This window comes from Pollachius pollachius, assembly GCF_949987615.1.
Source record: "Pollachius pollachius genome assembly, chromosome: 19".
Classification (NCBI taxonomy): Eukaryota; Metazoa; Chordata; class Actinopteri; order Gadiformes; family Gadidae; genus Pollachius; species Pollachius pollachius.
This window is the reverse complement of record NC_136952.1, coordinates 19,573,914-19,598,387: the sequence shown is the minus strand read 5'-3', so window position 1 is coordinate 19,598,387 and position 24,474 is coordinate 19,573,914. Positions and strand designations below refer to the sequence as shown.

Genomic DNA, 24,474 nt, shown 5'->3' with positions numbered 1-24,474 from the left:
CAATTTTATCAGAGCCGAATGCCCTGATTCATATAAAGAAACCAGACGTCTCTATCTTATTCACAAGTCATTCTAGGCTCCCATTCATGGTGTGTTTCTGACATCTTTGTATGACCTCTCAGGGAGGGATGAAATCACCTCCGGTGGGGCTAGAATCGTCTGTCCTTTAGGGCCTTTTTGATATAAAACAAAACCACATGCCTTGAGCTCATTCCCAAGTTTACCCCTAGATCACCCACCAATTTAATCACTTCTGGTTAGAAAGTTTGTGCGTGTGTGTGTGCGTGCGTGCAATACCCAGTACAACAAACGCTGGTACCTCCTCCTACCACTCTTACGGTTGGTTTCTACGGTAAACTATCCATAATAATCAACACACTCTAATCAAAGTGAGTTCATCTGCTGGTGCACCTTGAACCTGAATGTTATTTATGGGGCTGAGTTCCAAAACTATTCCCCTCGTTTCGCTTCCTGTAGCTCGCTCACTGTATTGTCATGCAATCTACCAGCAGCTTTAAGCGATATTTTGGGACAGCTAAGCTACTTCAGTGTCATTAAAGACAATGGCAACGGTGTTGGTGATCTTGGCCAATCGCAGCCCTCAGACCCTCTTTATGGGAGGATGTCTAACGATGGGAGGGGAAAAATTGATCAACGATTCCTGTGTAGGGATCACTGAAGTGCCCTCGTCAGGGAGCTGATTTAACGGTCGCATTAGGCTGCTTCTTTAGCTTACTATATATTGAGACAGAAGGTGTGATCAATGAGATTTAGGAAGCTGAACCTTTGAATGGATTGGTTTGTCTTCTGGAGACTTGCTAAAATATCCTCCATGTTGTGAGTGCAGAAGGCGTGGTGTGAGTGTTTAGGGAGTAAGTGGCTGGTATAGGAGGTTCTGGAGAAGTTCCATTTCTTAGTCTTCCTAATTTCTCTTAGTATGCTAGAATCCAAATCCAAAGAGAGTGGTGTCAGTCCAAGTGTGTGTGTGTGTGTGTGTGTGTGTGTGTGTGTGTGTGTGTGTGTGTGTGTGTGTGTACAGTGGTGGGAAGTAACGCGTTACAAGTAACGCAAATGAGTAAAAATTTTTTTTTTTTTTTTAAAAAAGGGGTGATCTCATGCTTTTCAACCCCTCCCTTTGCATTAGTTATATGACGTATGTATACACTTTCTAGGTATGCTAAACTAGAGAAATCAAAGCCTGAGCCAGGGGGGAGTATTCGCTCCCAATGAGAACGCCCCTCAATATAAGTGCGTGAAACAGCTCGTTTGCGCTCTAACTTTACTTCGTTAACAGTGTAGAATGCAATGTACCTGCAGTCTTTACAACTTCTCGATGAAGTGAATTTGCTGACACAGCCACAAAGGGTTCGACCAATCACAACAGAGTGGATGTGCTGACCAATCACAGCAGACTGGGCTACTCGGGAGGGGGGGGGGGCTTAAAGCGACAAGATTGAAAACAGAACATTTCTGAAAGACGCTGAATTGGTTTTGTAGAAATAAGACAGTGTGAGAATAATAAAGGGTAAATCTAACATACAGGCATGTAACCCTATTCTAGTACAACCCCCAAATGCAGTCATTAACCCTAAAAAGGTATGATATGGGATCTGTAATCACTGTAAGTCACACTGTGTCAGTGAGGCGTGGGGTGGATGGTGTGCTGACCGTATGGCGTGGTCCATGCGCGACACGGTGAGGTAGGCGGCCAGGTTGGCGGTGTAGGACGAACACACGATGAGGGTGAACAGCCACCAGCTGCCCATCACGATCCTCAACGCCACCGAGCCCGCCACGCTGTCCCCCCCTGCAGAGAGAGACCGAGACGGAGAGAGAGAGAGAGAGAGAGAGAGAGAGAGAGAGAGAGAGAGAGAGACAGAGACAGAGCGAGAGAGAGAGAGAGAGAGGAAGAGAGAGAGAGAGAGAGACAGAGAGAGAGACAGAGAGAGAGACAGAGAGAGACAGAGAGAGAGACAGAGAGAGAGACAGAGAGACGGAGAGAGAGAGACAGAGACGGAGAGAGAGAGAGAGAGAGACAGAGAGAGACAGAGAGAGAGACAGAGAGAGACAGAGAGAGAGACAGAGAGACGGAGAGAGAGAGACAGAGACGGAGAGAGAGAGAGAGAGAGAGACGGAGAGAGAGAGAGACAGAGACGGAGAGAGATTTTTTTATTGTAGCAGAGGAAAAAGGTGAGGGAACCAACTTTATACTTCATCCCCCTACACGCCCAAGGTAATATAATATAACATGATAAAATGGAATATATTACAAGGCTGGAATGGAAAGGACTTATGCAGATGGCATATAAACGCACTAACATAATAACTGCAGTAGCAGGGGTGAAGAACAAAATACAGAGACCACCAAAGGAATGACTCCACAGTCTAACAACCAGTAGTGAGAGGTATCCTGCTAACTCAGTAGTGAGTAGGATATCTGATTCAAGGCTGTTCGGCCGGTGGGTTCATGGGGGGATAACGCAGTGCTCAGGATGTAAGTACATTAAAGCTGGGATCTACGATCCTGGAGAGCTAGCATGATTTGAAATTAGCTTCTCCTCGGAGTTCCCTTTTCTTTGCCTTTTTAGAAGGGTGAGCGGGTACAAGTACCGCTGGCAGTGGAAACTTCTGCTGACTCTTCTCTGCAATTGTACAGTTACCTCCAGTAACGTCTAGTATGCTCCGTCTGCCACAACGTGCTTTGAGCTCAGGAAAGGAGGCTTGTGATTGGTTCTTGCGATTCGGACCGAATGGCAGTAATTGGTCAGCATTTTTACAGGATTATAGCAGCTACAGAATTTGTGGGGTTTTCATTACTTTTTCAGTGCCCATAAGTTATTTATTGCTGTCGGGGTGTAAAAAACATTTTAAACAATATATTAAAAAGTGCATATTGCAGGATAAAGAACACGCTACCTTTAAGTATATTTGTCTGAAGAAAGTGACACTATATTGCTGTCGGTAGAGTAAGGATGTTCATAGAACAAAATGCAAAGTACTAACAATCGTTAGGTGAACCTATTCCCTGTATACAACAAAGATAGCTAAGATAAGATGCTACACAACTAAAAACTATAACTAAGTAGGACATACAATAAATGCGTACATTAAGTGCCAGGACGTACAACATTTAAGAAGTTTACATAACATACAATAAATACAAGGTTGTAAATCACAATCAACATTGTTGCATCATAACTTATTTAAATCAGCCACAAAGCGAATATCTTCCAATGTTAATCAAACCAGTGAAAAGACAAAGTCAAAACTCAACCTAACACAGCCGAATGAAGACAAGATGTGCTTTGTCCTTTCCCCACAGCATTGGATGTATTCAAAGGTTTTATTATGTGAGTACTGCATGCAGTGCTCCACTATTGTTCTTCATAAGTTTTATTAGTGTGAATGCTTCAGCATTCACACTCTAGACATTGAAATCTTTATCTACCAACTCACACCAACTTAAGACATCATAACTTGGTCAAATTTCAACCGTTTACCATCATTCAAACAATTAAACAGATCTACACATTTGTATTTTCAATAATATTTAAACAGGATTTCGATATCATTTATACTTTTTTCAGAATCACAGTTTTAGTTTCATACCGGAGCGTGAGGACGTTCAGGCACACACACACACACACACACACACACACACACACACACACACACACACACACACACACACACACACACACACACACACACACACACACACACACACACACAACTTATTCTACCTTCAAAATGTTCAGCAGATTTCCTAGATTCAGTGTCATGATTCAACCTTCAGCTTCAGCAGTGTAGCGGAGCAATTCAGTTTCAGCAGGCGTTAGCAGTATGACTTCAAAACCCTTCAACTCATTCGTACTACATTCTACAGACTTTATTATACCTTCGAAATGTTCAGCAGATTTCCTAGGTTCAGAGTAATGATTCTTCTCTGTTAAGCTTCAGCAGTGTAGCAGAGCACTTCAGCGTCAGCATTCACACCGCAATATCTTCAGGGATTGCAATTCTAGTTTTTCTTATTCTTCTTCCGCCCGTTTTTTGGTCTTCCAACTCCTCCGCCATACTTTCAGCTACAGAAACCATTCAACTATTGAAAAGTTCAGCTCTTTAACGACATGATAGCTATTATTCAGCTTTTTTCAACTTTTTAAACTATTCAGTTTTTTCCACTTTTTTTTAACATGGGAGTCAATTCCTCTGGAACTTCAACTGTTTAAGACGTAACTAAATCAATTTTCAACCATTTATCTTCGTTCAAACCATTTAACAAATCTACAAAATCGTGTCTTCAATAATATCTAAACGGAATTTCGATATCATTTAAACTTTCTTCAGAAGCACAGTTTTAGTTTCAAACCGTCATATTCTACAGTTGGTCCCATTGAAGCCGTCTGCCCATTTGACACTTAAATTACTTAAGACATCGTAACTCGGTCAAATTTCAACCTTTTACCATCATTCAAACAATTAAACAAATGTACAACAAACATACTATCAAAACGAAATTTCGATAGCATTAATACTCTTAAAGACACACACACACACACACACACACACACACACACACACACACACGCAATGGCTCCACCATTCTCTTGACACACACGCACACGCACACACACACACACACACAGAACTTTATTCCAATTCGATTTAACATTTTGAACTCTTTTCAAATCTCTCACTTGATTTAAGCCATTCAACATTTCTACTGCCTACTACTACTACCACTACTACTACTACTACACTACAACTACTACTACTACTACTACCAATACTACTACTACTAGTACTACCATTACTACTACTACTACTACTACTACTACCAATACTACTACTACTACTACACTACAACTACTACTACTACTACTACTACTACCAATACTACTACTACTACTACTACTAGTACTACCATTACTACTACTACTACTGCTACTACTACTACTACCACTACTACTACTACTGCTACTACTACTACTGCTACTACTACTACTACTACTTCAGCTACTACTACTACTACTACTACAGCTACTACTACTACTACTTCAGCTACTACAACTACTACTGCCTACTACTACTACAACTACTGTTACTACTACTACATTACTACTACTGCTACTACTGCTACCATTACTTATACTACTACTACTACTACTACTACTACTACTACTACTGCTACTACTGCTACTACTACTACTACTACTACTTCATCTTCTACTACTACTTCAGCTACTGCTACTACTACTACTACTACTTCAGCTACTACTACTACTACTTCAGCTACTACTACTACTTATACCTCAGCTACTACTACTTCAGCTACTACTACTACTACTTCAGCTACTACTTTCAGATTCTTCAGTTCAATTAATTTTACATTTCTTCATTTTCAGCAACGCTTTGCGCTTTTCATTCAGCCGTCAGCATTCACACCTCTTCTGCAGGAAATGTAATTTCTAGTTCTTTCTTTCTTCTTTATTGTTCTCTACAAACTTTGGGACCTATCTCCTTCCTCAATTCTTCACCTAGAGACTACATTCAATTTTTAAAATATTCAGATTAGCTTGGAATCGCGCTCTTCTTTTCAGATTTTTTACTTCAACTTTTTAAGACGTAACTAAATCGATTTTCAACCGTTTATCTTCGTTCAAACCATTTAACAAATCTACAAAATTGTGTCTTCAATAATATCTAAACGGAATTTCGATATCATTTAAACTTTCTTCAGAAGCACAGTTTTAGTTTCAAACCGTCATATTCTACAGTTGGTCCCATTTAAGCCGTCTTCCCATTATGACACTTAAATTACTTTAGACACTAATTAATTTAGTGTCTTTAAGTAAATTACTTAGTGACCGAGTTACTTTATTTGTAACTCGGTCAAATTTCAACCGTTTACCATTGTTCAAACCATTATACAATGGTTGTCAGATTGGGCTGTTTTACCTGCTCTATTGGGCTACTTTTAAGGACACACCGACTTGCTATTCTCTTAAAGACACACACACACACACACACACACACACACACACACACACACACACACACACACACACACACACACACACACACACACACACACAATTTCAGATTCTTCAGTTTAATAATTTTACATTTCTACATTTTTAGCTTTTCATTCATCTGTCACTTTATTTGTTTCCATCCATTTACATTTTCTCAAATGGTGTGGATGTTTACATTGTTTACTCCATTTAGACTTTTGAACTTTTGTTCAAGTCCCTTCACTTGATTTAAGCCATTTAACGTTTCTCTATGCCTTAATCTATGTGGCTTTATTAAAAAATATTTTCAACCTCACTTTGTACTACAGCACTCACTGCATTTTCTGCAGGAAATGCATTTTCAAGTTTATAATTGAGTTTCACTTTTTGTGTGTTAGATTTGCTAGCGAATGGCACCGTTGATTGGGGTTATGCTAAGTGGGTGTGCATTCTGCAACAGATCCATGTTTTCGAGCCTCCAAAAAAACAACAACTTCATACCGTGAATGTTATCGTCATGTTATCAAGGCAACCAATATCCACGTACCACAGTGCAAGTAAACACGTCATGCCTTCCAGATGAATTATCACTAAACATACCAGACTGCGATAATTATGGTCCACAAATGTAGTTTACCACTATGATGTGTGTTGCAAAACATAGTTTTTCCACGCAGGGCGACAGCCATCTTGTCAGGAGCGGTCAACTTGAGGTCGTCTTGCTCAGGGACACCTTGACAATCAGCTGGGAGGAGTCGAGTATCGAACCAGCAACCTTCTGCTCAACCTCCTGAGCCGTCCCGACTTCAGAGTCAAACATTCAAGTTCCTGTTTTGGAGAGGGGCATTACAAGGACAGGGATTTGCCCTACGGACTAGGTCTTGAGTTGCTCTATCAATCTGCAGCAGCGGATGGATTTGTTGTTGGTGGGAACAGTGCCAGAGCCGGGGAAGACAGAATTGATCACGAATCATTAGACCTAGAAGTGCGTCTTCCCCAGCAGCCTGGCAGACTGGTGGAGGTGATAGGGCCAACACACATATTCATAGGGGGATATCGGGGGGCTCACTCAGTCTCACACACAAAAGGTACACAATTTCACACAGTGGTTCTCTCTCTCTCACACACAGACACACGCTCCAATGAACGCAAACAAGTCTCACATGCAAATAGATTCACTTGCATTGATATACCCAATAGCACACACACAAACACAATAATGGCTAAACACGTCTCTCTCTCTCTCTCTCTCTCTCTCTCTCTCTCTCTCATATATATACACCTACACGTTACCCACAACCCTCCTCTGCACTTCTAAAAACATCCCTTCCATCTGCTTCACAGACAGCAGAAATGCAAAGGCCATTGTGTCGGCAACGCTGTCGAATATTCCACCACCAGAGTGCCGCTCTCCGGCGATGTGTCTCTTCCTTCAGCCTAATCCTGGCATCCACTCTGCATCAGGCCGCCCCCCTGGATCAGTCTTCCCTGGGCTCATAATAGCCCTCCGTGGCCGTGATTAGATGTGATTGATTGAAGCCAAACGCGAGAGATAGTGGGAGAGCAAGATGACGGACTGAGGATAAAGAGGGGGAGGAAGACTGTGGGATGCAGCTCAAATGAGGCAGAGAGAGAGAGAGAGAGAGAGAGAGAGAGAGAGAGAGAGAGCTTCCAGAATGCTATTTAGTTGAAGTATTTGGTTATCTGGCGGACCCATTTTGACAAGGTGTCATTAGAGATTCAGGTAATCAAGGAGCAGGTCGTCTGGCCTCCAGCAGTCCTACTGCGCTGGGGCTGAGCTCCAGGGGGGAGTCAGCCCAGTGCCGGGCACGCTCCTCGCTGTCCATCTTTAGATATTAATCGTATTAATTTGGGGAACTAAAGAGTGTGGCCACGGGGGATGGAACTCAAAGTGAAACATCCTCACGGCCAGCCTCTCCTGTCCAGACCTCCTTTACCAACCAAACATCATCAGTTAAAGGCATTTGATCATTAGGTATTCATAGAGTATGAATCGATTTAAAATGCTGATTCATACAAAGTGCAGACGAAATGGCAGACTATTATGGGCACATTGAAAACTTGGATAGGATTGTATAGGCGACCCACAATGCAACACCACAATACCTTCGTCCATCCAGACAGGAACTGTGTTTTTATTTTTCAAAAGAAATGTAAGAGTTTATAAGATGGGGGGGGGGGATTTGGTTACCTTATTCCTTTGCTTTACCCAAGCCCTCTGCAGGTGGATGGGGGTGGGAGGGATAATAAGTTGTCACTGTTAAGGTGCGTTCAGAACAAACGCGAAGGGGCGACATGATCCCATACAAAGTGAACGTAGAGAATCATTCGCTAGAGAAAACCGGCGACAAGTTTTGATTTGTCGCGCCCACACTTTCGCCCTGCACGGGCGAGCGTGAGGATTTGTAGCGCGACAAACTCGCTCGAGTTGAAATATTTCAACTTTGCCGCGACATTGGCGTGATGACAGCCAACCAGCGCTCAACAGCGTGGCCACTGAGTGACATGTGCAACGTAACAGCCAATCAGCGTTCAACCGGCCAACCGTTCCCTGCAGTGCAGTCCGGGGTGAACCGCAGCAAATTCGCCTGACAAAACTTGCACGGCGACGGTTTATGATTTGTCGGGCGACAAAACTTGGGCACCAACGCGAATGGGCGACAAATGTGTCTTTTGGTGTGAACGCACCTTTAAGGTGCGTTCACACCAAAAGACACATTTGTCGCCCATTCGCTCATAAGGAACCTTGAAGTCTGCAGGTGTCCTGCTTCCTGTCTTTGTACTAGATTGTTCTTTCTATGGTCGTTCTGCTCTGGGCTCCAGCAGTCCTACAGTGTGGTGACAGACCCGCCGGGGGTCGGTGCCCAGCCTGGACTGCACCAGAACACCTGGAGCAGGGAGAGACCAGAACACCTGGGCCAGGGAGAGACTAGAACACCTGGAACAGGGAGACCAGAACACCTGGAGCAGGGAGAGACCAGAACACCTGGACCAGGGAGAGACACCAGAACACCTGGACCAGGGAGAGACCAGAACACCTGGACCAGGGAGAGACACCAGAACACCTGGACCAGGGAGAGACCAGAACACCTGGACCAGGGAGAGACCAGAACACCTGGACCAGGGAGAGACTAGAACACCTGGACCAGGGAGAGACACCAGAACACCTGGACCAGGGAGAGACCAGAACACCTGGACCAGGGAGAGACACCAGAACACCTGGACCAGGGAGAGACCAGAACACCTGGACCAGGGAGAGACACCAGAACACCTGGACCAGAGAGACCAGAACACCTGGACCAGGGAGAGACACCAGAACACCTGGACCAGGGAGAGACCAGAACACCTGGACCAGGGAGAGACGGTGCACAGCCTGGGATGCACAAGAGAACCTGAACGGGCAAGGCTATGTCTTGTTGTTGGTCGATACGAATATGAAGTGAACGAGGACAAACCCCCCGATCACCCAGAGTTGAGCTTGTCTGCCATCAGACGCCAAAAAATCCCCGAATTCTGAAAAGGGCTCACAGCCTTGCATCAGTTCAACTGAGGTGTAAGTGTAGATTGAATGTAACTTAGGGTGTGTGTGTTTGTGTGTGTGGGTGTGTGTGTGTGTCTGTGTGTGGGCATGTATCTGGTGACCAAAGATAAGACCCGTCCCTTTTAGTTCAACCGTGAAGCTATGAACGGTAAACGCTGTCTACTTCAGGGTCTGCCCACCTTGCTGTACGAACGCCCCGTACACGATCCAGATGGCGCTGTGCAGTGTCCCGGAGCCCACCGGCGTCTGGCCTGGTGGTGCATTCTGGGTAACGGCGGAGGATGTGGAGGAAGCAGAGGAGGAGGAGGAGGAGCGCAGCGTCTGCAGCCGGTTGAGGAGGAAGATGAGCACCCCAACGACGGGGATGGCGGCCGCGATGCAGGCCCACACGGCCAGGTCAAAGGGCGCGAAGAGAGAGAAGATGTTGATCTTCTCCTCGGGTTTGCGGATCAGGATGCCCACGCTGTAGTCCAGGTAGCGCTTACTGAAGTCCACCACGTTCTCCCGCTCGGGGGTGATGGTGACGGCCGACACGGCCAGGTCTGCTCGCTGGAGAGGGGGAGGAGGAGGAGGATGACAGCCAGGGTTAAAGAACAAGGAGAAACGATGAAGAGGAATGAAGAAGGATGAAGAACAATGAAGAATGATGAAGAACGATGAAGAATGATGAAGAGCGATGAAGAAGGATAAAGAACAATGAAGAGCGATGAAGAATGATGAAGAACGATGAAGAATGATGAAGAACAATGAAGAATGACGAAGAACGATGAAGAATGATGAAGAACAATGAAGAATGATGAAGAGCGATGAAGAATGATGAAGAGCGATGAAGAATGATGAAAAACAATGAAGAGCGATGAAGAACAATGAAGAACGATGAAGAACAATGAAGAATGATGAAGAACGATGAAGCATGATGAAGAACAATGAAGAATGACGAAGAACGATGAAGAATGATGAAGAACAATGAAGAACGATGAAGAACAATGAAGAATGATGAAGAGCGATGAAGAATGATGAAGAGCGATGAAGAATGATGAAAAACAATGAAGAGCGATGAAGAACAATGAAGAACGATGAAGAACAATGAAGAATGATGAAGAACGATGAAGAATGATGAAGAACAATGAAGAATGACGAAGAACGATGAAGAATGATGAAGAACAATGAAGAACGATGAAGAACAATGAAGAATGATGAAGAGCGATGAAGAATGATGAAGAGCGATGAAGAATGATGAAGAACAATGAAGAACGATGAGGAAAAAATGAGGAACGATGAAGAATGAAGAAGAACAATGAAGAATGATGCAGAACGATGAGGAAAAAATGAAGAACAATGAAGAACAATGAGAATAATGAACGATGTAGAGGAATGATAAAGAAAAACCCAGAATGATGATGAACGAAGAACAACACAGAGACATCAGATATCGGACGAAAAAGAGCAAATGAAAAGAGAGGGATCAGAGGAAGAGAATGAAGAGAGGTCGATGAGGAGAAAGCATCATAAACAAAAAAAAATGGATTGCACTACGATGTGCCGCGTTGTCTGGCTATTACTCATCGTTAAATCTAAAACTCCTCTTTTTGGCCAAAGGCTACGTTTTATGTGGGGAGGCTAACAGATTTAGTGGTGTTATGTAAGGGTGCTGAAGTAAGGGGAGGAACTTCCAGGTTGCACTGCTGAAATTGAAAGTGGAAAATGCATTTAAAGTCATGCTATGGTTTTAATCAACTGTGACTAATTTGAATGGCCAAATCTCAAAATGATGGCCAAACATAAATGTCTTCAAATACGTCTTTATTATCAAAAATGAATCCTTCATATTTATCTCATTATATGATTAAACATTAATGAACCATGAATCGTTTGGATTGCAATTACTGTGATGCCGCAAATATTCCTTACTATTGGATAAATATAGCAGTGGCACTAATAGGATTACGGGATTGAAAAGAGCAGGTAACAACAGCCCAGCCTAAGCTGTGTTGAATGCACAGTTGGTACCTTGTTGATCAGCTCTCCGATCATACCGTTCCATGAGCCATTGGGCAGCTGTGATCCATACTTGCTGTCGGCCACCTGAGGAAAACAACACAGTCATTTTAGGGAAGGGAACCTTCAACCTTCTTGCCTAAATGTTCAAATTTAGTATAGCCAGATTTCTCCTCAAATTTGAATGTAGGTCATCACTACTTCAGATCAGGGGAAGATAAGCATATTTCACCCCTCTGGAACCAAGTATGACGCAAACACGCCCACCTCTTGTTGGAATGAAGTCTCGGGATTATCTTTACTGATGGGTCATTTAAACGTGCTTGTCTTAGGCGTGAGCAGCGCACTCTGCACATGACCCTTTGATTCTTGTAATGGTTTGAAAATTCTGGACATCAGTCAGGAACTTTGTGGAGCAGTGTCGACCACAATGAGCACAACATCGTCCCTGGAACATTACAATTTTGACGCGTCTGGGGGAAGATACGCCTTTGTCCATCTCTTCTGGAAAAGGACCACTACATATTGGATTTGCTTCCACCTCCTCCTGGAGTACAAGTCTTCGTTCTGAAAGACCATGGGTGGCAGGATTGGCTTTCCCTTAATTTGGAGCAGGTGGTTTGGTGTGACGGCCTCAGGATCATCAAACAAGGTTGTGATAGGGCGGTCGTGAAGGATTGCTTCCACCTCACAAAGGGCCATCCGTAACCTTTAGAGCTTCTCTGAGCTTGTGCTCTGTGCCAACGTAGTATGTGCCATTGTCAATATACCATAGGTGTCCATCATCCTTCTGTAGCGGAAAGGGAGTTGCCAGTAGTAATATCCTTCCTTCATTACATCAGCGTCCGTAAAAGGGCAGTTCCATTCACTATTTACCACCTTCCATGGTTCTAAAGCTTTTGGGCAATTCAAACAAATGAGCAGTCCTGTATCTTTAGAAATGGTGGTCAGCTAAACATCAGAGATATGGTAATTTCAAAATGTCAGCCTGTGATTAAATACATTGTTTTCAGCAGAATCTCTGTTCTCCACCATTTGATGTTGAGCTCGTTCATCAACCAGAATGTAGCAGTACTACCAGGATCTAAAATCTTATGGTATGGAAAGTCGTATTTCCGTTAGCATGCTTAACATGGATAGGCAGACTAGCAAGAGAACAATCTTTTCCGGCCCCAGTATGTCACTGATCGTCGTGGATACCATAACAGTGCTCAGTGTTCCTCTTGGCTCAGGATTCCACCTTTTCTTTGGGCAGTCTTGTTTTTAATTTACTACACACATCCAGTATGTTGTCTCCTGTACAAAATAAACATGGCTTCCGAAAAACAACCGTCTTATAAAGGTCTTTCAGCTGTGTAAGCATTTCTTTGTTCCACAGGGTTCTGTGAACAACTGGTAAGTATTCTTCACAGGGTTCTAGGATACAGTGGTGATAGCAGTGGTGAAGCGGCTACCCTTGTGGTTAGGGTTAGAGACCTTGTACCCCTGTTGCTCTCTTGGCTGGGCTTGGATAATTTGTGTTCCCAAAGATGGGATCGGAGGAAATCTAAACCTGCCTGTCAATGCAGACTTCTAGGTCTTTGAAACCGGCCCTTCTTTTGCTGCACTCCAAAATGTCACAAGCGTCGGACCTGAATTTCCCTCTGAGCTTCAAAGGGAGTTTGACATGATTACTCTCAAGTTAGAGTGCATGTTCATCTCTGCAATATATTCTATGGCTTGCATTGCGTTGTAGCATCCACGCAGGATAAGTGCATAGGAATGCTAAGCCTTTGCATCTTCACCCTTTATGCAAGCCGATAGCCCTTTCCATAATGGCAGCAGTGTTGTTTAAGCCATCGCCAAAGTTCTCCAATAGAAGCCTCCTGGCCCCCTGTAGCGTGTTACAGGATCTTCACTGCTACAAATGAGGTCCCTTGACTGCTCACTTATGAATTGTTCTTGGAAGTACAATGGATCATGGCTGCTGTCAACTATATTTTCAATGCAATGTTCAAAGGCTTGTATGAACAACTGATATAGTGGCTCACCAGTAAAAAGAGACACCTCTTTTGCTTTGAGTAAAGACAGACAATGCTGCTTGACAATAAGCTCTGTTATCTCACTTTGTCTTATCAAAACATCTAGCACCACCTGAACCGGTGTATATGGTTTTTACAGGAGAGGGTCTGTATCAAATGTGTTGTTCAGAGTCACCAGGCATCCAAGGACTATACCTTTCCATTGTTATTGGTGGACCTTGTCGCAAGCTGTCCATATGTGCAGTGTTTTACTTGCTGGCAATGCTTCATGTTTCTCCAAATCCTTTATTTTTGCTGTAGTTGCAGCAATGTTTGCTTCCATGTCCTATTCATCCCTTTTTTGCTTTCACTCTTTTGGTTTCACTCTTCAAGTTCGATCTAATGTTTCTTCTCAAGAACCTCAGAGCGAGCCAATAAGTCTTCTCACTCTGCCTCAGCTTCTACTCTCACATTCTGGTATTTGAGGATGCAGTTCTCCTCGACATGTTTGAGGCACTATCTTCAGGGTTGACAGTGAACGCCTCTTCAGTTACCCTGTAAGACGCTCTTCATGTGCAGATATTTCCAGCCTTGTCTTTACATTGCTTAAATGGACTTGGAACCATTTAATTTTAGGCTCAAATCAGTCCATTTGGTCACACTCTTAAGCCTCTTCTGATTAGTGATTGCACATTCTTGTAGAAGTCTACACATTCACCCAAGGTATTTTCGAGCACTTCAAAATTTTAGTTTATGGACTCATTTGCCCATTTCCGTGAGAGTAACCCTCATGTGGCGATCCGGGAGAGACTTTAATTCTTCACACGATCCAAATTGATTGATCTTGTAATGAGGACCGACAACGCCACCCTGGGAATTTCAACCAGAGAATTCTAAATAGAGAACCATAAGAGAAAGGCACACAGATACGTTACACTAAGGAAGGCCAGGAGACGTGGTTCACCAGTTTAACAAACACCAGTAAGAGGGTCAGATCATTTCCAGCAAGCCTCTAACATCGACCTCAATGTTTAGCTTGTTCTCTCCCAATTTGTCTGCCATCCTTACAGCCCAGTAATTCATTGGATGTGTCAATGGGCCACACAGTACTTGTTTCAGTAGCGCTGATCAGATGCACAGACAGTACACTGTAATTTATTTAGAATCCGTACGGAGCAATTTGCTCCACACCATGTTTAAAAAAAAATTGCTAAGCATACCAGGAATCAAACTTCTGAAAATCAAAAAACGTGTATATTGGGGCTTCCACCTGCCAATCAAGCTAACATGGGCGTGGCCAAGCAATCAAAACGATTCGGTTTGGCTCAGACAACATCTCTATTAATTATTTGTGATGGGTTAAATAGTTATCCATATGTTACAGAAATAAAGTTTATAATTTCAATCTGAAATTGCTAATTCTTACAAATAACACTAACACATGGGTCAATTTATGTACCTTAATATTTCATCAAACACACATAAATCCCAGCCAGGGATCAGCTCAGATCACATAAACAAAGATATATATATCAACTCCTATATATATCAACTCCTCCTTCCAACTCCTTCCTTCGTACTCTGCTGATAAGCTCTCCGAAGCACTCAATATGAACAACCTGGACTTGATAAACACTATTCAATCTCTAGTTTTCCCACCTGATAAATCTCATATTTGAAGCCCAGGATCTTGGCCAGGGCGTCCAGCACATCCATGGAGAAGCCCTTGTACCGCTTGGGCTGGCCCAGGATGTTCTCAGCCACCATCACAAAGGGGTCCTCCTGAAGAACACAGAAAGAACAGGTCTCATTTACACCACTCCTCTGGTGCTGTGAGGAGCATCAGGCACGCATCTTCCTGAAGAAGACATAGACGATGAATGGCATCAGATGAATGTTGCCCTATTACTAACTCCAACCCTCTGGTACTCCAAATAGTAAAAGATAAACACACACTCATCATCCTGAGGAAGATGGAGATAATACTATAGAGAGCAACTGAGAGAGAGCGAGAGAGATGAGTCGGTAAGAGCGTAAAGGAAAGGTGTAAATTCTACCGCTCAGATAAACAAAAAAACAGATGTGGAGAGAGAGAGAGAGAGAGTGCATGGAGAACATGGGGAGATCGTCCTTATGTTTAATTGACTCCTCTGGTGCAGAAAAGGAGGATGATACATTGAGATCTTCCTGGAGAAGAACGAGATACAGGGCGGCCTGGAGATGCTATGAGACAAGCACGTCCAAGTCAAAGGGGAAGAAGGGAGAGTCGAGGGGTGGCATGGAGAACATGAGGAGAACATCTAGACTTATGAGAATGTTTTTCAACTCTTGCCCTTAACTCAACTGTTCTGGCAACCTGCAGAGGACGAAACCAACGAACACACCTTCCTGTGAGGAAGATGGAGTTAAGGCAGTGGAAATGGAGAGCGTGAGGAGAACATCAATATGTTTCACCAACCCCACCCCTCTGGTACCGCAAGGAGGATGAAACTAACTGTTGCAATCATTTTTCTATTTACTTTAAGTTTTCTGCCAGGAAATAACAAACACACAGACAAAGACAGCTGCATCTCCCAAACACTCAATCCGAAAAGCTTTCTTACTGATGTCTTTCCTTAGCGTGAGATTATTCCCATTTGTATAGATGATCAAAAACGACAAACTTACCAGTAAAGTGACAACCTTGACCGTCACCCCTTGCATCCCGTTCTCGATGCGGCTTTCCTTCAAGCTGCCGTTCAGCCCGTGCACCGAGTCCCAGGTCGCCAGCTGGAGAGACCAGAGAGAGAAGAGCGAGGGTCAGCACAATGACCGATGTACAGTTACATTACGCAATCTCACCCAATGTACTTTAGGAAACATTCTGCCGTTTCATTTATTGTTCATCGAAGGCTATAGGGATGTGGGTACATTGCCCAGACTCCCCAGCATTGTAAAGAAATCTCCAGCAGAGAGTTTCATCCACAGTAACCTACAAGGGGGGGTTGAGAACATAATATATACATAAATATATATGTATAGAGAGAGAGAGAGAGAGAGAGAGAGAGAGAGAGAGGTCAAGACATCATCCCAGAAGTGGTGTTCCCATCAAGCTTAATAGAGGGCATGAATGTCCCTCCCGTATTTCGCAGTTTATAGTTGAGATTATCCACCAAAGGCCTCCTTAAGAAATCCTTTCCCACAGGTTTATAGGCCATGGAGGAGAGTCAAAATCTGAGCGAACCATTTGGACAGATTAAGGGACATCGGGGAGAGAAAGACAACCACCATCCGTGCAGCAGACAGACTCCTGGAGGATCTGGTGGATCTACTATATACTATCTGCAATTATCCCTTCATCGACTGTTTGAAATGTTAGGAGGCAGTATGGCCTGAGAGAGAGAGGGGGGGGGGGAGAGAGAGAGAGATGGGGGGGAGGGAGAGAGAGAGAGAGAGAGAGAGAGAGAGAGAGAGAGAGGGGGGGGGAGGGAGAGAGAGAGAGATGGGGGGGAGGGAGAGAGAGAGAGAGAGAGAGAGAGAGAGGGGGGGGAGAGAGAGAGAGAGGGGGGGAGGGAGAGAGAGAGGCGGGGGAGGGAGAGAGAGAGAGAGAGAGAGAGAGAGAGAGAGAGAGAGAGAGAGAGGGGGGAGGGAGAGAGAGAGAAAGAGGGGGGAGGGAGAGGGAGAGAGACAGAGAGAGAGAGAGAGAGAGAGAGAGAGAGAGAGCGAGAGAGAGAGAGAGAGAGAGAGAGAGGGGAGGGAGAGGAGGAGAGAGAGAGAAAGAGAGAGAGAGGGAGAGAGAGAGAGAGAGGGAGGGAGAGAGAGAGAGAGAGAGAGAGAGAGAGAGAGAGGGGGGGGAGAGGGAGAGAGAGAGAGAGAGAGAGGGGGGAGAGGAGGAGAGAGAGAGAGAGAGAGAGAAGAGAGAGAGAGGGAGAGAGAGAGAGGGAGAGAGAGAGAGAGAGAGAGAGAGGGAGAGAGAGCACAAGAGAGTAAGTAAGTAATAATAATAAAAGACAAAGGACAGGAACAAGAGAACAAGAACTCCGAAATAAAAAATCAATAATAAGAGGAGCGTCATGAGCCCTGTCCAATTAGATCTGGGCCGGCTGTCACTCAGACATTATAAGGAGCAAATAGGCCAGACTCTCCACAGCCAAATCCCGCGCAGCGCCCTACTTACCAGTCTACTCTGCATAATTAACTCTGCAGCCCATCAAAGAGCATCTCTGATTGCCGGCCCACGTGTGTGTGTGTGTGTGTGTGTGCGTCCATGTGTGCCAATGTGTCTGTGTCTGTGTCTGTGTGGGTGTATGTGTATGCGTCTGTGTTTGAGCAAGACCATAATTGTTTATATCTAGAAACTGTGAATGTAAATGGTTTATGGGGTGCTATTTTGTCATATCTCCGACTGATAGTGTTATGCTTATCTTCTACAGCTGTGTTGTTGGTGTCTATTCGGTTGTTTGGCCGACGGGTTTGTCAGAAGTGACTCAAGCAGGGCGCAAACGCCTAAAGACGTAGATTTGTTTCCATCGGGCTGAGGCTGGACACAGTGTCGGTTTGGTCACTGAGCGTTACGGTGGTTAATACCAGTGCAGTGTCCGTGGAGACGGGGAAATCAAAGTCATGTTACAAAGGGGGGGGAGACATTAGGCAGTGGCCAGGATGGTGTGTGTGTGTGCGTGTGTGTGTGTGTGTGTGTGTGAGTAGTTTTTTTTAAAGATAACCTTTAGATGTTTGCTCATGTATATGCAGACCACTGTCCATGCTACCAGCCGTCATGACACATTGACACAAACTTTAGTTTAGATTCATATTTTACCTGCTCTACACTCCATAGAGGCATTTTAAAGAAACTTGGAGAACCACAAAAAATAAATATTGTATCTTAGTACAGCTTTATCTTAAGTATATTGAGAATATTGAAGGGAAGACACAAAATACACTTTTTTGTTCCACTGTTCTTACAATCGTCTTACTTCCCCCCTAATCATTACGACAAATGAGTTCAAGAATAGTTTAAAGCATTAAAAAGGATAAGAAAATCAAGAATAATTTTATACAATGAAAAAACGAATTATAGGATGCTTATATAGGTGCTAATTTCGCTTAACCATCGAACCAGTAGAAACTCAACCTGGCAACTCAGATTTAACACCCGCTTCAGCGCTGTTCAAACAACTAAATTGTGTTCATTCAAATGAAACCCGCTTGTTATTATATGCCTGGTCATACGTAGACTCACCCCACAGAATCATGCAATAGCCCTTTGCCTGCCATGAAACACAGTGCTAGAAACTGAAAGCTACTGACAATAGTAATCATAAATGCCTCCTAGAGAACACTTGTTATTACTGTCTTTTTCCCTGAAAGTCTTGTGGAAAAGGAGTAGAACGGAAAATAATTGATAACATGCGTTTGTCCAAAGTGACCTTCACTGGATTTAATGAGCAGCTGACAGTCAGGGCAGCTTGCTGTAGAACGCCTGCACCCTACCCACTACACTGTTCATTTGACCATGTGGGAGAATGAGGAGGGAGAGGGAGAGACGGGTGAGGAGAGAGAATCAGAGAGAGAGATGGAGAGGGAGAGAGCGGGAGAAAGAGAACGGCGAGAAAAAAGAAAAGTGACTCCAATTATTAAAAAAAGAGTGTTTGTCTGTAAAAGGATTTGAGTATGTGTGGGCCAGTGGTTTCAAAAGACACTTGCTCGAGGAGAAGTTTGTAGATGAAACAGAGAGAAAGAGAGAGAGTGAGGCTAAGAGAGGGAGCGGAAGAACGAAGAAAATACCAGGCAGAGAGAGAACGTAAACGACGGCAGCTGACACAAGGAGCGCTTGTTTCTTCATACTAAAGCATTATTCCGCAGAACTGTCCCTTCAATTATCGTTAGATATCGTTAGGGTTTGGGGGTGCCTGTAATTTAAATAGAGTAAAACAAAATTAGCTCTGGCAACACCCGAGATATATATATATATATATATTTATCACACACAGTGAAGCACTTAGCGTCTAGCAATGTATCAGTCATGTTGACTGCTCAGTAAAAGACTGGAATTAGCAGCTGAGGAGAAGTCTTAGGATGCCTTTCATATAGTCATGAACAACTTTCCTCATGTGGCGACAGGGACAGCCAGAAAAGCTCCGTGACCAATGAATAATATTCGCTCTGCGCACAACGCACCCATTAACGAGCTTGGAAGAAAACTTTGGATACTATTTCGCAGACGACATGATTAATACAAAACAACAAAGGGCTTTTAGTCGTGGTTTTATCGGAAATGGCTAATTGCCTTGACAAATCTTCTTCCAAGCTTCTCCCAAAAAAGTTGCTGCGGATCTACCGATCGATCTAGACACAGACCTTTCACTTGCACGTTTTAAAGGCAATATTGTGGAGAAATCACCTCTCTAATTGGGGTCCAATGGCGGGCCAAGTTTTGCCCGAATTCTTTAAAGGTATTATTGGAGCAAAACAACTGAGCACCTGTGATAGTGGAAGTTTTAGTTGTGAAAAAAGAGAAAAAAGAAAGTCATGAAAGTCATGTGTAAATTGTAAGTCAGAAAATAATGCCTTAGGGGTTGAAAATTTCTCTCCGACAAACAAAAAACAACTGTTACACCTTCTATTAATATTAATTGCAGGTGCCCAAATCCTATTCTACAAACCACAAATTAAGAAACTCAAACACTCACCTTTCTGCTACAGTGGTTGCAGTGTGTATGGTGCAATATACATTCTCACACATGCATCAAAAACAATTGCACATCCGCATTCAGCATGTGAATTCTGTACAATATTTTCCCACCAAAAAGAAAACTTTGGGATATTTTTCTCGCACAAACACAAGTCAATAGATACAACTGCTTGTATCGGTCGCTATGAGTGAAATGCTGTTTCTTCGCTCACAATCGGCAAGCTCCACGGACTCTCACTTTTGCACCACATATCTAAGTGAAATGGAGAGCAAAAGATACTTGTGAACCTGTAAGTTACCAGTGCACCTGTAAGTTACTAGTGAACCTGTAAGTTACTAGTGCACCTGTAAACTACTAGTGCACCTGTAAATGACTAGTGCACCTGTAAGTTACTAGTGGATCTGTAAGCTACAAGTGAATCTGTAAATTACAAGTGCACCTGTAAGTTACTAGTGGACCTGTAAGCTACAAGTGAATCTGTAAATGACAAGTGCACCTGTAAGTTACTACTGCACCTGTAAGTTACTCATAAACCTGTAAGTTACTAGTGGACCTGTAAGTTACTGGTGGAACGGTAAGTTACTAGTGGACCTGTAAGTTACTAGTGCACCTGTAAGTTACTAGTGCACCTGTAAGTTACTAGTGCACCTGCTAGTTACTAGAAGACCTGTTAGTTACAAGTGGACCTATAAGTTACTAGTGCACCTGTTAGTTACTAGTGCACCTGCTAGTTACTAGTAGACCTGTTAGTTACCAGTGGACCTATAAGTTACTAGTGGACCTGTAAGTTACTAGTGCACCTGTTATTTAGTAGTGGACCTGTAAGTTACTAGTGGCCCTGCAAGTTACTAGGAAAAAAACACAGCTCCCGCCGGCACCTGATGTTGGAAGACCAAGTAAACCAGAGCCTTTTTTATTCATTTTAAACCTTTTCCAAGGTAGTCTGACATCTGAACCATCTTTAACAACAGCACCGGTGGTGCTGTTGTTAAAGATCCCATAACATGCTTTTTTAGGGTTAATCATTTCATTCGGGGGTAGTACTAGAATAGTAGCCCTAATTATTGGCTGTGTTTCAGATCACCTGCATTTGAACGCATGCATGCACGAGACATGAAGATCCACCGGAACTAGTCAGAAACATGTCAAGTTCCCAACACGTCAAGTCGGAAACAGGTGCACTCCTCGTAGTTTTAACAAAGAAGATGGCCCACCAAGTGCAGCCAAGATATTTTATTCACCAACTCTAGTTTCATTGAAAACAGTCTGAAGCCCCTTTCCCTAATAAGAAATTAACATGATGAGTGGCGAAGTGAAGTTAACAAAGTCGTCTATTTTTAATAAGCAACGTTTGGGAGAGGGCACGCCTCTTTCAAAGGAGTAATGAAATTTCTCACGTGGGAAATTGCACATTGTAATTGTGTTTTATGAGTGTCTTTTGTCTGCAGTTTTTTGAGGCCATATGCACAGAAAAGCAGACGGAGGGAGTTACCCTGGAGCTCCCACAAGTTTTTAAAGCCATGTTGCATAGGGAAGTTATCACCAGCATTTCTGAGGGTTTTATCCCAGAAGGCATTATGTTATGCGAGGTGATGCAACGCATGCTTGACATGAAACAAGCCTATTCTCACACTTTAAGCCCCCCCTCCTAAGTAGCCCAGTGTGCTGTGATTGGTCGGAACACCAACTCTGTTGCGATTGGTTGAATGCTTTGCGTGTGTGTCGGCAAATTTAGAACCGTTTGGGTTAATACGCCTTGTTTTAACCTTATCATTTTCAAATCACAGGATGGTTAAGCAGGGGTGATTTTGGAGGGCTAGCACACTACGGACAGGATCTGTGTGATCGTCTGGAGTTGCTGTACGGCCGACGGGAAAGAGATAGGTGGGAGGTGTTGGATTGGTTGGACTACATCACAAAGGAGGTGGATGACCCTTTTCCCACCCCTGTTGTATTTAGGCGGTAAATAAACCATCTCTTTGAACTGCTCTCTGTGTGTGGAGTCATATTATCTGTCCAGCTTGGTGGCGTGGAAGCCCCACACCCACAGGCCCGCTACACATGGTGGAGATGGCAGGCAGTAACCAACCAAGTTGAATAGAAAGACCCACACAGGGACAACAATGGAGGAGTTGATGCGGAAACTGTTGGAGGCGAACATGGCACAGCTGGCCATGAATCGGGAGCTGATGGGAGCGCTGACAGCCGGTCATGTCGGCAGGGCTGCAGGCGCTGCAGTTTCCCGTCCTGGGACCCAGCAGGTTTGTCTCGCCGCGGCAAGAGACGCCGCCGCCGCCGCAAGAGAGGCCGCCGCCGCCGCCGTCGAGACGACGCCGTGGGAGACGGAGACGACGCCGTGGGAGACAGAGACGACGCAGTGAGAGACGACGCAGTGGGAGACGACGCAGTGGGAGACGACGCAGTGAGAGACGACGCAGTGGGAGACGAAGCAGTGAGAGACGACGCAGTGAGAGACGACGCAGTGGGAGACGACGCAGTGGGAGACGACGCAGTGAGAGACGACGCAGTGAGAGACGACGCAGTGGGAGACGACGCAGTGGGAGACGACGCAGTGGGAGACGACGCAGTGGGAGACGACGCAGTGGGAGACAACGCAGTGGGAGACGACGCAGTGATATGCTCCGTGACAGATTGGTGTGTGGGATAAATAATGATGCCATACAGCGCCACCTGCTGGGGGAAACCCCTCCATTGACTTTTAAGAAAGGCCTAGAGATTTCCCATGGCATGGAAATGGCAGCTAATAATGCAAGAGATATCCAAAAAGGTAAAGGACTGCCGCAGGCAGTAGCAGTGCACTAAGTCAGGAGAGAGACTGATGAACCGGCAAGGCGGGTGGAATGTTTTTGGTGTGGAGGGGCATACGCAAATGACTGCAAATTCATAGATGCTGTTTGCCATCCACATTTAGGGGTGCTATTTGTGGACATTTCAGCTGAGGGACAGAAGCCAATGGCAAGGTTGGTGATCGCTCAAGGCGGAGGGCCCAGTCTTTTGGGCCTTGATTGGCTTCGCAAGATCCGACTGAACTGGCATGTTAAGTACGCACACACAACAGAGGACGTCCTGCAGTGGTACAGGGACGTGTTCCACTAATGGGCCTGTTCAGTGAAATCAGATGCATTCGAGCGCTAGCATCAGCCAGGATACAGCGTTGGGCGCTCACACTGTCAGCCTACCAGTACACTATTGTCTACAGAGCGGGTAAGGATAATGCAAACGCAGATGCACTTTACTGGACACACCCGCTGATACATTTGTGCCTCCCGAGACTGTGTTTTCATTGGAGAGACTGGCAGAGTCACCTATAAAAGCGATTCAGGTCAAGCAGTTGACAGAGAGTGACCCAGTGCTATCCCAAGTTAAGACGTTCCTTCTACAAGGTTGGCCCAGTACGGTGGAGGAAGTGGAGCTGAGGCATTATGCCAAACGCAAAACAGAACTGAGCCTGCAGGATGGCTGCATCTTCTGGGGTAGGAGAGTCATCGTGCCTCCACCTGGCCGTTTACAGGTCATAGAGGAAATACATGAGACTCATCCGGGGATGTCTTGGTTGAACATGGTTCAACCTGCTCCATTGCACCCGTGGGAGTGGCCAGACCATCCCTGGTCTAGGCTACATTTGGACTTTGCTGGGCCCTTCATGGGGCAGATGTTTCTTATAATGGTGGATGCGCACTCTCAATGGATAGAAGCCCACATAATGAGCAACATTACAGCTCCCACAACCATCGACAAGCTCAGGGCAGTGTTTGCAGTCCACAGGCTGCCTGACACTCTGTTTACGGAAAATGGCACATCGTTCACCAGTGAGCTATTCAGTGAGTTCATGCAACAAAATGCCATTCACCACATACGGACAGATCCTTTTCACCCAGCCTCGAATGGTTTGGCTGAGCGGGCCGTGCAGACGGTGAAGGAAGGCCTGAAGGGGATGACAGGGGATTCTTTCAGCACCCGGCTTTCACGTTTCCTGTTCAAACACCGCCTCACGCCACAGACTACAACTGCACGCACTCCAGCAGAGATGCACATGGGGCGTAGGCCTAACTCAAAGTTGGACCTGCTGCGCCCAGACATGAAGGCAAGAGTGGAGAGGACGCAGGTGAAGCAAAAGGAGTTGCACGACCAACATGCACGAGAGAGATAGTTAAAACCCGATGACAGAGTCTATGTGAGGATCTTCAGCAACATCAGCAAGC

General features: G+C 44.6%; 1 protein-coding gene across 1 annotated transcript in view; it reads right to left on the bottom strand.

The window, feature by feature from the left end:
- Positions 1-24,474, bottom strand: part of LOC307090006 (glutamate receptor ionotropic, delta-1-like) — a gene marked incomplete at both ends in the record, with an annotated part of 387,185 nt that overhangs the window by 16,669 nt on the left and 346,042 nt on the right. The window contains 5 exons of the mRNA XM_079756527.1: positions 1,669-1,807; positions 9,759-10,128; positions 11,590-11,664; positions 15,237-15,359; positions 16,245-16,346. Of these exons, the coding sequence (XP_079612653.1) occupies positions 1,669-1,807; positions 9,759-10,128; positions 11,590-11,664; positions 15,237-15,359; positions 16,245-16,346 (809 nt within the window). The remainder of the gene's footprint in view (positions 1-1,668; positions 1,808-9,758; positions 10,129-11,589; positions 11,665-15,236; positions 15,360-16,244; positions 16,347-24,474) is intronic.